This window comes from Thamnophis sirtalis, unplaced genomic scaffold (assembly GCF_051295495.1).
Source record: "Thamnophis sirtalis isolate CommonGarterSnake01/CBP01778 unplaced genomic scaffold, rThaSir2_p1.2 scaffold_7, whole genome shotgun sequence".
Taxonomy (NCBI): Eukaryota; Metazoa; Chordata; class Lepidosauria; order Squamata; family Natricidae; genus Thamnophis; species Thamnophis sirtalis.
Genome location: NW_028261387.1, coordinates 40,378,315 through 40,393,310, shown reverse-complemented (window position 1 = coordinate 40,393,310; position 14,996 = coordinate 40,378,315). Strand labels below are relative to the sequence as shown.

Genomic DNA, 14,996 nt, shown 5'->3' with positions numbered 1-14,996 from the left:
CTCAAACAGTTATCTTTCTATTTTGGTGCTCAGTTGGAACTAGATTTGCTAAGGATATGGATCCATATGTAGCTCAAAGAAAGCATTTCATTGTTCATACTATTGCTGTTGTTATAGATTAAATTTTTCAGGCAATTCTTATTTAAAATATATAGTGTATGAACCAAAACTTAATAGGAACAATAGGAAAAGATTGTAGCTCATTGCTAAAGCCTGTACTTCACAACTTTAGAGAACTCCGGGGGGGGGGGGGGTATCCAATTGGAACTTTGAGAGATCTGTTGCTGTAAAAAGCACTGAGATAGATTAATATTCTTACTTGTTATATAAATAAATATTATGTGCCTTATTTCAAATAAAAATCTGATTGCATCATCAAATACTTGCATTCATAAACTTGGTCTTTCAAAGGGAAGCTTATATTAAAGAAACACAAAAACAGGTTTGTGCAAATCTTAAGATTATGCAAATCTTAGGGAAATCCACATACCAAGCTATTAACCAAAATGATTGATATACCATTATGTTCAAATTATGTTAAGATTCCTGGGGGGGGGGGCGCTATTAGGAGGTGGAACTAACAAAGGGAAATGGCTTAATCTAAACATTAACCTTTCAACATAGTATTTGCTCAGTTTGACCATAATAAGTTTGTATCATATTATATTTCCCATTCAAATTTAGACCATATGTCTCTGTGTGTGCACACATGCACAAAAAACTTCCTCACTATTCTGTTTTCCCATGGAACCATCTTGGATCAAAACTACTTTTAGATTACCTTTTCACTGCTGTTTGTGGTCTTTTTGTACTCTTTTGTATAGAAAGGCAATATGTTGCTCCAAAGAAATCGTTACCAAGAGGGTTAATTTCAAACTGATATTAAAATGCTGAATGAAATGATTGCTGAATGATGAGTGATTTCCAGTTACTTATTTCACCTCAGTTGGATCTAAGAAATGTTCCATGATCTTATTAACAAGATGCCTAAGAGATGTCTTAGAGATTATTCAGTGAACAGTTGTCCCAGTATTAAAAAAACTAAGTTTTTTAAAACACATCCCACATAACTATGGTTTACTTAATATCTTATTTGAACTAATCACAGTTTGTTTAGTTTGTACAAGCTAGGCCAAAACTGGTTTACAGTGATATGTAAAGCCATCTCAGGATAGATGTACGTGCTTAATATGTCTGTAGGACATATGCTGGACAGCCTTATAACAAACCAGAATAGATGTTTAAATGGCTGGTGGCGTCAAGAGCATTCTAAGATTTTTAAAATGGTAATTTTCCTGTCTCCTACCTGAGACTTTTTGTAAGCAGAAAGCTAGATATTATTTGTTAGTTATTGTATTTTTAGAGCACCCAGAGATCTTTGTGTAATTATTGAATCTTAAACTTTTTTTAAAGTACTTACAATGTGTACAATCTGAAAGGTATTGCTGAATGCTGTAATTTTATCAACGTAGAGGATGACAAATTACAGGTGATTTGTTAAGCTGTCATTCCAAACAATATGGACAGACTGGAAAATGTATTTTGTTTTTGACAAGGAACTTTGGAAGTGCAGATGTGATTTTACCAAACAGCTACAGTAGCACAAAATGGAAATATTTCTGAAGGGGGAATTTTTTCAGTGGCTTTGACTAGTTTTTTATCAACTTGCTTCTTTATATTATTCTTTCCAGCCTATAGGTTTTAGAATGCTGATATTACATATTATAAACTATAAAATGATTAATTTCTTAGTATATGGACATACTTCCAAATGTGTTTGTACATAGATATGCACATGGTAAAAGGGACGCAGTGGCTCAGTGGCTAAGACGCTGAGCTTGCTGATCAGAAAGGTTGGCAGTTCGGTGGTTTGAATCCTAGTGCCACATAACAGAGTGAGCTCCCACTACTTATCCCAGCTTCTGCCAACTAGCAATTCAAAAGCATATAAAAATGCAAGTAGAAAAATAGGAACCACCTTTGGTGGGAAGGTAACGTAGCGTACCGTGTGCTGTGCTTTCAGGGTCTAGTCATGCTGGCCACATAACCACGGAGACGTCTTTGGACAGCGCTGACTCTTTAGCTGGAGATGACCACTGCCCCCTAGAGTTGGGAACAACTAGCACATATGTGCGAGGGGAACCTTTACCATATATGTATTTCCTTTATAAATGTGTCATTATGAAAACTAAATTCATCTTAGACAAGATACAAAGCCTCAATAACAGATACCTGCCTCTCTAGTCCCCCATCCCTTAGAAGGTAAACTCATTTCCAACTGATCACTCTTTTCTTACAATTTGCTTCCATATAAAAGGAGCAAGTAAGCTGTGTTATCATAATGAACTGGATAAATAATTCCCCAAACAGATTAAAACTAACTATAACTTGAAAAGGGTGGGTAGGTAGGGGTGTGAAGTAATTATATTTTATTAGCTAGCAAAACACAATTTTTTGCTTTCAAAGGATAGTTCTATGTAAATCATCTTAATTAGAAATGTCAGAGAAACCTGTGAAGATCATAGCTAGCAACTAATTTCCTATGTATGGGTTATAATTTAAACCACATGGATCTCTCACTGTGTGGCAATATGCTGGTTATGAAATAAAGTTGGGAGTGTTGTCTGAGGTTATTACTATGTAAATGTGTGATGATTTCTGACCACCGCTGACTTGCTTAGTGATTAAAGAGAATTCTGAGGTCTCCAAAGATTGTGCTCTTTGGAAGGGCCTGGAGCAAAAAAGAAATTTAAAGGTGCTGAAAGGTGTTTGAACTTTAAAGGTCATGATTTTCTTTACCATTTTTAATTTTCCAGGACTGTTTGTAGGAAGGGTTTTCCCCCTTTGCTTATAGCTTTTCAGCTAATAACTCTGCAATGATCTCTGCATGAAGGAAATAAAAAAAGAAAATCACCATAATATATTTGTCAAAGTATACAGAAATTATGTAATTAAAACCCTAATTTCAGACCTCAGTGTTAGATTCAAGAAGAGAAGGGTGGGTTGGAAGAAATGTGTAGATTAGGTTTTATGTAAAGCAAGCAATATAAATTACTGTTAAGAGAATGGGAGATTGAATAATCTGTGGTTTGACCTCATAATTCCTGTCTTTATTTGAAGATATATCCAAAGATCAAAATATTATACTCAAAGTTAATAACTTGGATTACTATTAGTTAAATTATTTTGACAGATGATATTTGCATTTCATTTCAAACACCTGCTCCCTGATCAAATATTCTTAGTACATTAAAATGCCACTACTTTTAAGAAAATAAAACTTGATTGGATTTTATATATCATATTTTATGCTGCTTAAAATAATTTGCTATTCTCACTAGTAGTGACTTTTATCCCTAACTTAGATGTGCACACACCTCTATACCCATATTTATTTATTGGTAAGAGTAGTTAACTGAGTATCTTTGTAACATAAGGATGACTTTGGACTTCCATTTTAGGGAATGCTGAGATTGTGACAATAAAGTTCCCAGCTTCTATGTAAAGGCAAGTTCTACATAGAATGAAACAGCCTCTAGGAGAAAACCCTTCCCAAACAACCCTCTTTGCTTCATTTTACAGCATCTAGCCATCTGCCAACGAAAGGCAGATTAAAGCCAGCCAAATTCAATTTCTACTCATTGCTGCCACAGCTCGACATCTGGGGCTAAAGTGTCCCCAACAAAGCGAACATGACAGCCACATTGCTTTTTTGTCACATCCAGTAGCATGTTGAGCTTCTGAAAGTCTCATAAAAATTTATTGATGTCTCCCATATTGCTGTGATTGGGAAGAAAAGTGTGTGCGTGCGTATGTGTGTATTAATGCTTCTGGAATAGATTTGATTTGATATGTCTTGTTCTATTGTCAGCATCTGTTTAGCAAGCCTTTTTAATACTTTCTGGCTGCCGATCAGTCATCCCTAGCTTGGGAGGCTGACTTGCATACAAATTTTATTATTAAGTATAATTCTTTCTCTCCACCATCTCCTCCTACTCCCCTAACCACAACCCCCATCCATCCATCACCCACCCTCCCCAAGAAACAGAGGGGGATCTCCAGCTGTGGGAGTCATGCAGTGCAAAACATCAGCCTCAGTAACATATATCAGAGCCCTATTTTTACCTGTTGCAGGTGCTTTGTATTGGTAAATCGAATCATGGGGAAATCATTTATTTCCTAATGCTGTTTGTGGCATGTTAGTGAGAGAATTTACATGAGAGATATTACTTTAATAACCAAAAAAATTACAGTGTGGGGTCTCCCCGCCCCATCGCCTTTGATATGTAATTGTTTCAAATTTAACCTGTCTCGAGTGAGGTTGAAAGGCATTATTAAATGTGAAGCATCTTGCTCCAGGGAAGGAAGGGAGAAAGCGGGGAGGATCACCATGGTGTAAACCTCCTTTCAGCCATTAAATAGAAATGGAGTGAAATTAACAAATCAGCCAACCAAATAGAGAAGGAATTCCTATAGTTTGCAGAAAAGCCTATCTAATTTTAGTTATTTTCTATTCATCCACCCTGTGTCATCTTTTCTTCAGACCCAGCCCTGTATGATGTCTATGTTTTTCATTCCTGAGACTGAGATTGTATATCTATTCTATCTGAAAGTTATTATATGAACTGGCCCAAGTATTTTGTGAATGCCTGGAACTTCTGAGAAATGTTACTTAGATTTAGAAATGTAGCTGAACATCAAATTATTTCTGAATGGAGAGCACTGATGGACAAATACAGGGTAAAAGGGCAGTTCATATGAATAACCCAGCCCATGGAAGGTACCATTTGTTAATATGCGTGTGGGCAGTTATGTGGAAACAAGATTGGATCAAACAGGAGAATGAATACTATAGCTTTTTAGTAGTATCTGTACGCCAGCATCAGTAGTCACATTGTTTGCTGCCATAGTATATCAAGTTTCTATAGTTTTTATAGAAATGCACTAAATGTGAGCCACAGTGGTATAAGAGGCCTTGAATTCTGATCTTCCCAATAACCATGAAATCCAGAATTTGGGCCAGTCTGATTCTTTCAGCCAATCTGACTTCACAGGGATGTTATGGGTTTTAAGTACGAGGAGGCACTGAGGTAAATAACTGAACTCTTTATTAACAGCAGTAACACGAACAGCAAGTTCAGAACATGCGCGCTGGACAGTGCCACCTGACAGCTATTTATACGAATAGCTGTCAGGCGGGTGGCCAATAGGAAGACCGCAATGGGCGGCCAATAGGAAGATCGCAATTCTCCCTCCGGCCGGCAGCCGCACCAGAGCCAATCAGCTTCCTGCAAGGCATGGCTTGGCTGCCGGCTGCGTCAAGAGGATGCAACAATGGGGAAAATAAGAAACAGGAACATTGTAAAAGCTGCCTTGGGTTGTACAAACTAAAAGTAGGATTAATGATAATAGTAATAGGTGCCTTGGGTGCAATTCCAAAAGAACTGGAACACCATTTGGATGCCATCGGCATGGGCAAAATCACCATCTGTCAATTGTAAAAGGGTGCTTTACCTGGAACAGCTTACACCCTGCAATGATACCTTTAACACCATCAAACACTCATAAAGTGGCTAATGATATTTTTTAACTATATAACTACTGAAATGCAAATGGAGAACGTCTGGTTTGAAAGGTAGGTCTTGATTCCTTTCAAGAAAGCCAAAAGATTGGTTGAAAGAATATATTCCATACAGTGGAACCAACAGAAGTCAAGTTCTTACGTCTCTGACAAAGGAGCAGCCTTTACTTCTAAATTATATATCCAGAGTGATTCATACCAAGGATTTAAGCTATTTACATTGAGTGATTAAACCTGATAAACAATTAACAACGAATACAGGTCTTCAACATAGTTGTAATATGTTCCTTGTATCATGAACCACATGAGGCCTTACATTGTATGCTAACAAGATGTTTTTGGACATTACCTCAAGAGCTGCTCCCCAGATCAATGTCCTGTGTAATACAGAACTGAAATGCTGTAGAAACTTTCTGTAGTTTGGTGTCTTGCATAATAATTTCAATGTCAATCCCTATTCAACTTCTATGTTAAGTCTCTTTTCTCAGTTTTTTTAATGAAGGTTATATTATATAAGATTAGAAATAGCAACTATGCTCCCCAGGGTTTTGAGGGGGGGGGGAAATGAAATGCAAATTTAATAATGGGTAGTCCCTGACTTACAACAGTTCAATTAGTGACTGTTCAAAGTTAAAACAACACTGAAAAGAGTGACCTATTACCAATTTTCACATTGACGACCATTGCAGTATACCCATGGTCATGTGATCAAAATTCAGATGCTTGGCAACTGATTTGTATTTATAATGGTTGCAATGTGAACGACCTTCTGACAAGCTTAGTCAATGGGGATGTCAGATTCACTTAACAACTGTGTTATTAATTTACCAACTGCAGTGAGTCACAACAACTATGACAAGAAAGATCATAAATAGGGCAAAACTCACTTAACTGTTTCACTGAGCAATAAAAATTTTGGTCTCAATAGTGGTCATTAAGTTGAGGACTACCTTTCATAAAAATAGAAGTAGGAATATGGTACAATTGTGATCTTTTAGCTTCCAGAAGTTTACTCCGATGGATATGAATTTTATGGAGAGGGTTTTACAAATAAAGCAAGTAGGACTTTGACATGCTCCTTTGGGAAGAGGTTACCCTACATTTATTTATGTTTTCTTCTTTTTTTATTTTGATAGTAAGAATGCTTTACTGAAGGATGTCATGACGCCAGGCACTCCCAAGGTAAGTGAGCCAAATCTAGTAATATTTTGTTAATTTAAATTATCTTTTCTGTTTCTACAAATGTTACATTATTTATCTGTTATGATTTCTCCTTTCATTTTTTTTCTGCTTTTCTCCATGATACACAGAATCTTCCTCCCTCCCTCCCTGTGTGCCTAACTCTACAACAATTGTTGGGCATAGGATGCTTATTAAAGCCATTATTGTCTTTATGCATACAGATCCCTCAGGATAGTATCTTGGTGCATAATGAAGATATTTCAAAAATGGGCAGAATAATTATTCTAAAATAGTTCTAATGTAATTGGTATTAGCCTCTAAACCCTGTACCTTCATTTTGAATGTTTGGAAAGCTGAGCATGCCAGCATCCCTGCCTGTTCTCTTTACCAACTAATCATATATTGGGTCATAGAGATAGTGTTACAGTTAGTGCAGGGTTAAACTGTATAGAGCTACAGAGTTAGGGTGCTGGCCATATTTCCCTGCAAAAATGCGCAATTGAGAGTCATGATATCACATTTTATCATAAGCTTCTAGTATTATGTGTATTATGTCCCATGTTATAGTGTTTTAGTACTGGTCTAGCAGATTAAGACCCATGATTATTAATAATAGCAAATGCAACTGAGGCAGCCATGAAAATGCAGAACGCAAGAAAAGGTTTCAGTTACAAATCAGGAATCTCCAGGCTTGCATTTGAGATTTTAAAATGTATAAAATGAAAGAGCATCATGAGAAAAAGCTCGTCTCATACTTTCTGTTTGTGCTCATTGCTGCATTGTGTTATCTCTTCAAATACCAAGCCTGAAAAAGAATTAAATCAGCATATTAGCTGTTTGGAGGTAAATATTTGTGACAGTTACTAGATAACCAATACAAGTCCTTTTCTCCTAGCAGGGATGAATCTTAGAAGTTTCAAACAACAAGCAATCTAATTTGTTTTGAAGGAGGGGATTAAAGCAAAAGAGTGCAAGGGTCCTATGTAACCAAAACTATGTATCTGCTGGCACCACAGATTCTCTTCTGTGCACACTCTCTCCTGAAAGAATATTCAGAAGGATCCTCTAGCATTTGTTTGTTTTTTTCAGCCATTTGGCCAAAAATTGTTTATTAGCATTTGGATGAAGACCTGGCTTACAGATCCAAAAAAGTTTACTTAAAACAAGGCCAAACTTACTATGACTGCTGGCTGATTCTCCTGGGAATTGTTGTTCCTCAACATCTGGAAAGCCACAGATTCCCTACTCCTAATGTACGGCTTTAATTTGTTGCATTATTATCCATAAGGAACTGTCATTCATGATACTCATGACAAGGTGTTAGAACAGATGTGTTGGGACTATAACTGCCTCTTGAGCTTCTTTTGACCAGGAATTCTGGGAATTGTAGTCCCAATGCATCTGGAGGGCGAACAATTGTGGTAGCCTGAGTTTCTGTATATTCAGTCACTTTGCTCAACTGTATGGGTGAATCCCTCTTGATTGTGTTTAATACTCTCTTTATACATTATTAAAATTACTGATTACAGCAAATACTGCTTGGGAAACTCCTGGTCTTTCCTTAAGATGCAGAAATTATTTCTCTTAATGATAACACATCCTCATCAGCTTTCATCAGCATGAAATCCTAAATATAGTATCTAATAAGGAATATCCTTAGGAATGAATATTGTTGTGATAAAATACAAATGTGTACTTTAGTTTACAATTTTCTGTTACCAGCTCTACCTGCTGTTTCTGGTCCCGACCCGATGTTTAACACTATTTCCAGGACCTTATTACATAAATTTGTATTCAGTTTTATTTCGTACACCTTTCCTAGAAACGGAATTCCCAAGATTCTTGTTGTTTATTCATTTTGAAGATTTCACTGTTTGATCTCCAGGGCTGTTAGTATATTCAAATAATAAAAGATAAATAAAAGTTATAGTATTTGCACCTATAACTGGTGGCAGAAATAGGACGGAAGTAGGGCAAGGTTGGTGGGCAGATTTTAGGAAAGTACACATTTGCCAGTAGGCTACTACCTTCTTACCAAACAAGTTTCTCTAAGAGGTGGCACTGCTTCCGAAAGTAAGTTTGACTATATCTGCACTTACTGGTTATTGCATTTACTCCAAATGCCATATTGGCCACATTCTGAATGACTCGCTTTGAATCAAAAGCACCTATCCTCACAAAAGAAATTTTTCAGGGTTATCAGCACTGTTCCCTCTAAGGTGTGCGGCTGCACGGCCGCGCACATGGCAAGAAAACACCGCGCAGGACTTTTCAACTCCCGCGCAGTGATTTCCACAGGCTCTGGAAGCTGGGGAGGAGGTCCTTTGCAGTCCAGACTAACTGCTGCTGCCTCCTCCTCCACTAACAGCACCGCCGGATTTGCTGCCCGGCGCTGCGGCTTTGAGGAGCCTTTGAGGCTACGGGAGCCAGTAGGAAGGCGGCGGAGGGGCGGGAGCAGGAAAAAAAGCCCCGATAGCCTGTGGGAGATAGGGAAGTAGGCATTAACAGTAAGTTTCTAAAGGATAACTCAGCACGAAGGAAGCCGAGGGAAGGAAGCCGTTTTCTAGCTGATTGACAGGGAGGCTGTTCCCTCCTGGATCAAAGTTACTGAGGAGAGAAGCGGCGGCAGCAGCAACGGCAGCAGCAACTGCAGCAACCAACTCTCAAACAAGTGGAAACCCACGCTGCATATGCACATGTTGTCTGAATCCAGCCTCTGCGCTCGAGGTTTTTTTCACAGGAAGGGGGAGTCGAGCTGGTGCTCTGCAGATTTTATTTGATTTTAGAAAAAGAAAATAAAGGCTTCTTGGCCCACCTGGACCAGAAAGTCAAAATCCAGAAAATTAACCTTGTTTAGGAAAGTTTTGCACTGATGGAAAAATAGTGTTTTCCAGTGAAAGTTTTTCCCCTACTTTTCCTTGTTTGCTTTTTTGGCCTCTATTCCTTCTCTTCTCTCCTCTTTTCTTTCTTCTTTTTTTCTTCCTTTTTTCTTTCCTTCCTTCCCTCTTTCTCTTTCTTTTTTCTGCCTCTTTTTCTTATCCTCCCACCCTCCTCTCCCCTTTCTTTTTCTCTTTCTCCTCTTTCCTTTTTTGTCTCTCCCTCTCCCTCTGTCTCTCTCTCCCTCTCCCTTCTTTCCTTCCTCCCTTCCTTCCTCTCCCCTCTTTGTTTGCTTCTTCAAGTGCTCCAATTGCTAATCTACATCAGTTGGTAATTTATTCATAACTTGCTAATATCACTGCAGACTATTGGATAGTAAGGGGGAAAGTATAGTCCTCAACTTACAACAGTTCACTTAATGACTAAAGCTACATCAGCACTGAAAAAAGTGAATTACAGCTGTTCTTCACACATGATCATTGCAGCATCCCCATGGTCATAGGATCAAAATTTGGATCTTTGGCAACTGCCTCATATTTATGATGGTTGCAGTGTCCTGGGGTCACCTTTTGCAACCATCTGCCAAGGAAAGTCAGTAGGAAAGTCAGACTGACTTAACAACCAGGTTACTGATTTAACCGCAGTGATTCACTTAACTGTAGCAAGAAAGGTTGTAAAATGGGGCAAAACTCACTTAACAAATGTCTCACTTAGCAATAGAAACTTTGGGCTCAATTATGGTCGTAGATTGAGGACTACCTGTATAGGGAGATTTCTTTACTTAATGGATATTTACATGGTAGAATTGAGTTTCAAATAACACTAATTTCGTTGTCTTGGGTGACATCTATGAAGAAAATCCAGGTGCTCGGGTATGAAAACGTGCTGCTCAAACACTATACTTTTCCGCTCACACTGAAAAAAAATTAGAGGGAACATTGGTTATCAGGTAGTTGGCAACATTTTTGAATGGGAGCCAGTTCAGTCCCCAGCTGTACCCAATATCTGTTTCCTGCCATAGATTGCTCCCAAAGCCCAATATAAGTATTAGACTCTGCATATGGAATAATATGGTAGACAGTAGAAGAATGGAACTAGGAAGTGACTGAGCTCTTGTTTGAAGATATTGTTGTTTCCATAGTTGGCCTGATCATTTTCTTGACAGATATTTGACTTGGCCAACTCTTGACAGATTGTTGCATTATGTACTTGCAATGGGATGGAAAAAAATATTAAGTGTCAAATAAATCAGAGTCTCATTCCACTCAATTTTGCTATCTAAGACAACTGGAGCTGGAACAGACCAATTTCTCAGATGTATATATGTATGAACAGTTCTCTGCATCTGTCCATTCTTTGGTCACTAGCTAAAACCAGACTTGTCTTTCTCTTGGAGAGGAAGAAAGAAATAAACTGACATTAGTCTTTATACCTAAGCCAAAGTATATTTCCCTTTTGTTGATATATCCATAAGACTGGCCCAAGGATCATGACTTGGAATCACTGACACAATGTCAGTACAAGTGTGGCCATAACAAATTCTTTTTCCATTGCTATTTGTAAGAAAAAAGAATTCTAGTCAATTTTGTAACCTAAAGTAATTCATTGCGTGCTGGTTGCACAATGGTTAGAATGCAGTATTGCAGGCTAATTCTGTTTACTGCCAAGAGTTTGATTTTCATCAGCTCAAGGTTGACTCAACCTTCCAACTTTATGGGGTCAGTAAAATGAGGACCCAGATTGTTAGGGGCAATATGCTGACTCTATAAATAGCTTGGAGAAGGCTGTAAAGCCCTGTTAAGCAGTATATAAATCTAAGTGCTATTCCTAGTTCTTACTTGACTTTGCTGTTAATAGTTTTTTAAATCAGTTAAGAAGCAAATGAGCAAAATAAAAGAAACAAAAATAAAATACATTTTCAAGCAATACTGTATAAGATTAATGTTTTTTAAAAAATTAAAAACATTAAATTAGAGTTCAAAATCAAAATACCTTCAATTTATCAATTTAGGACTTTATTAAAACCAAGCACCCTAGTCCCATCTCTCCTAATATGGGTATTGTGCAGATGCATAAATGCACTGATGCATAACTATCAGAATGTTCAACAACAAACATGCCGTAATGAAACTCGGCAAAGTAGATGGAGTATTTTTAAAGCTTATTTACAATTTCTATTTGCAAATGTTTTATTTTGTTTTCCAAATATATGAGCTAATGAATGTTTGATCACTAAATCTAGATGTCCAGTCAGTTTTAAATTCCTTCTCCCACAGCTCCTTCATATCTTATTAGAACATTTTTTGTCTCATACATTATTGTCTGTGCCCAGTTATTAAAATCTCAAAGGAGAAAGTACTTGATGAAATTGTCTCTGGATATTTTACTATAGACAATGTGCTCTTTTCTGAAATGTCTCTCTAGAGTTTGAGTTGGGAAAGATATGATATAGTATCAGGGCCCCTTGGGTCTATAGATGTTAGAAACAGCATTGCTAGGTACTTCTATGATGACCTTGGGGAAATTATAAAATACCTCAGGGCTTCATATTTAAAAGTAAAAGACAATTAAAAGATGCATAATTAAATCTGCTCGTTGTGGCTGTAGGGAAAAGGGGAAAAAAAACCAAAGAACCGTCTATTGTTTTTGAAATATGTCAGTAGTTAGGGCTAGTATTCATGCCAGAGAAGATAGTAAGAATATTGGTTCTATAAAAAATAAGATAAAAAACTGATTTACTGAGACAGTGGTCCTAAATATTGTTTGTTGAAAAGAAATTTTATTGAAATCATTGAGTTTACTTCCAGGCAAATAAATTTAAGGTCAAAATGTCTTTTCTATTTTTCCATTTTATTTTTTATTTTTCAGGAGAAATAGAAACTATCTGGTCCTGATTACTTAACATTAGTTCAAACATAGTTCATAATTCAAGCTTATGAACTGTGAGATAGACAATAAATGTGCTCTAACCTGAAATCAAGTTCAAGCAGGACTTCTCTCCTAACAACAAAATAAAAATTTATTGAAATGCTTTAAATTTTAGGAACATTGCCTAAATCTTACAGATTTATATTTGAAACATATCTCAAGTTCAACGCAAGGCTGAGAATTAGCTAATGCCAATCAATGTAGAAAATATTAAATTAAATCAGGAGTGGGGAATGATGGACATTGGATGACTTGTGGACTTCAACTCCCAGAATTCCTGAACGAACCATACTGCTCAGGAATCTGGGTGTTGGTCCACAAGTCCTTAAAGGGGCCATAATTCTCTACCTCTGAGTTAAATGGACCAATGCTATGATGCAAATTGATGTAGATTTGAAGTGGTTTGATGTGATTATGATGTTACAAACATCATAATCACATCATAAGAAGACTAAGTCTTCTTCTCCTTCAGTTCCCTTTGCAGCATAGACTCTAGGGCACTTGTCTCAGGTGTAACACAAACTAAGGGTCAAGTTGTCAGAATGTTCTTTCATCACACATTGCTGCATTAAATGCTCTTCTTGAAGTCAGGTTTGAATACCCAAAAGTTGCAAGTGGGAGTCTGAGTTTACCTGGTCTTGAAAAAGTGCCCGAAAATAAAAATGCTGGTGTTCACAACTTGGAACTGGTACTTCTGGTGCTATGATAAAGCACAACAGAGGCTGCTATCATTCATTGCATTGGGGTTACAGTTCTCAAGTGATAACAGCTATTAACAACGCTTTGACTGCTTCCCTACTATGCAGGGGAGGGCAGGAGACAGAAAACATGTCAAGCCATCACCTCCATATTAAGTGATAAGTACCTATTTAGATGGCAAGTTAAAGTCCAACGCATCAGGCAGGAAACACTTACCGCAGAGAGAAGGAAAAGGCCAGAGCGAGATACAAAAAGCAGGGGTTAGGGTATTTGTTGTGCTGACAGCAGCTGTGATTGATTGTTTAAAAGAAATAAACTGCCTGTGTTTTCAGGGCTATCAAAAAGCAGGAGCCCAACACTTAATAGTTTCAAATGGGTGGCCTTGAAAGGAAACAAAGTGTCACTGCTGCCAGCTCACTGTTTGCTACTACTGACTCTTGACCTGCCTCTTAGAGAGGGGAGGAGGCAGTTAGGATGGGAGAGTGGCAATGAACATGCATTGTAATTGTGAGGCTTTTTCAGTGTGATGATGGGACAGACCAGCTGGATCTGTAAATGGGGAGCAAAAAGGGAAAGTGGGAAGAAGTGATATGAAGAGGCTGGAGGGGAGAGAAAAGGAAAAGTATGGAAATAACCTCAGATTCACAACCTTGCATTGGGTAAGGGCTTCAGAAATGAGGGGACCCATGTGATTTTCCACTAAGAATGACCATAAGCTCATTTGCACTTAATCACAATACACTTGTGTCTGACATAGTTTCTTTTTCCTGCCATGTCCTCCCAATATTTTTAAAGTTCGTCCCCAGCCCAGAAGTGAGACAGGTTTAAGACATCCTAAGATCAGAAATAACCCACAGACTATTTTTAGAGGACAAGTCCTCATGATCCAGGCTCTGTCTCATCTCATGGCAGCCTAAATTCATTTTGGTCTTAAAAGAGCATTTTCTTCATTTCTTCTGACACAGGTGTTGTAGTACAGACAATTTATGACATCTCATTCACTACCTTAATGATGATTTGTTCAGGGATCCTATTGGCTGTTTATGGCTGCTGTGATCCCACCCTGTCCCATCACTGGACAATACCCTCCCTGCCCTTTTTGATTGGAGCTGTAGGAGAAGCCAGCCATCTGATTTTTATTTCTACATAATGCCAGATCTGTGCTTCACAAAGTGCCACCTGAAAGACTACTAGATTTCTTATTAAAGTATTTCAAGGGAGCTGTTTGAAAGGAAAAATTGGCTGCAGGGCAATTCAAACCGGGAGAGAAATACATTAATTGTTTTGTCCCAAATGAGTGCAAAAGAGAGATTAGTTCTACTTGAGTTCAGACACTATTCCAGCTATCTATCTAATCACTGGCATAGCCCAGGTGTTAATCGCCTTGATGGTATTTCCTCCACTGAGTTTTGACTTTTAAATCTTCACTCTCATGATATATTTACTTCTAACCTTCTTCTTGACTTCAGTGTGATTGATGCTGCCAGCTTCAAGGATGACCAAGTGATCTTCATACAGACTCTTAATGTTATTTCCATAGGGTTATCGATTCCTTCAGTTTTTGGTATTTTCTCCTGTTGATGGTAAGAGTGGCACATTTGCCCAGTTCAAACTCAGTTGCAAAATCTTGGCTGCATATACCGACAGTGTTGAGCAGCAATTCTATTTCAGGTGAGGTTTTTTCCCCATATAGCTTCATATCGTCAATGTAATGAAGATATAGAATAGC

The 14,996-nt window shown here is 37.7% G+C and overlaps 1 protein-coding gene across 2 annotated transcripts in view; it reads left to right on the top strand.

The window, feature by feature from the left end:
* The window catches only part of RNF220 (ring finger protein 220), a 388,384-nt gene that overhangs the window by 262,320 nt on the left and 111,068 nt on the right, over positions 1–14,996 (top strand). For both annotated transcript variants that reach the window (XM_087719790.1, XM_087719789.1), the window contains exon 5: positions 6,718–6,763. In XM_087719790.1, coding sequence (XP_087575916.1) covers positions 6,718–6,763 — 46 coding nt within the window. The remainder of the gene's footprint in view (positions 1–6,717; positions 6,764–14,996) is intronic.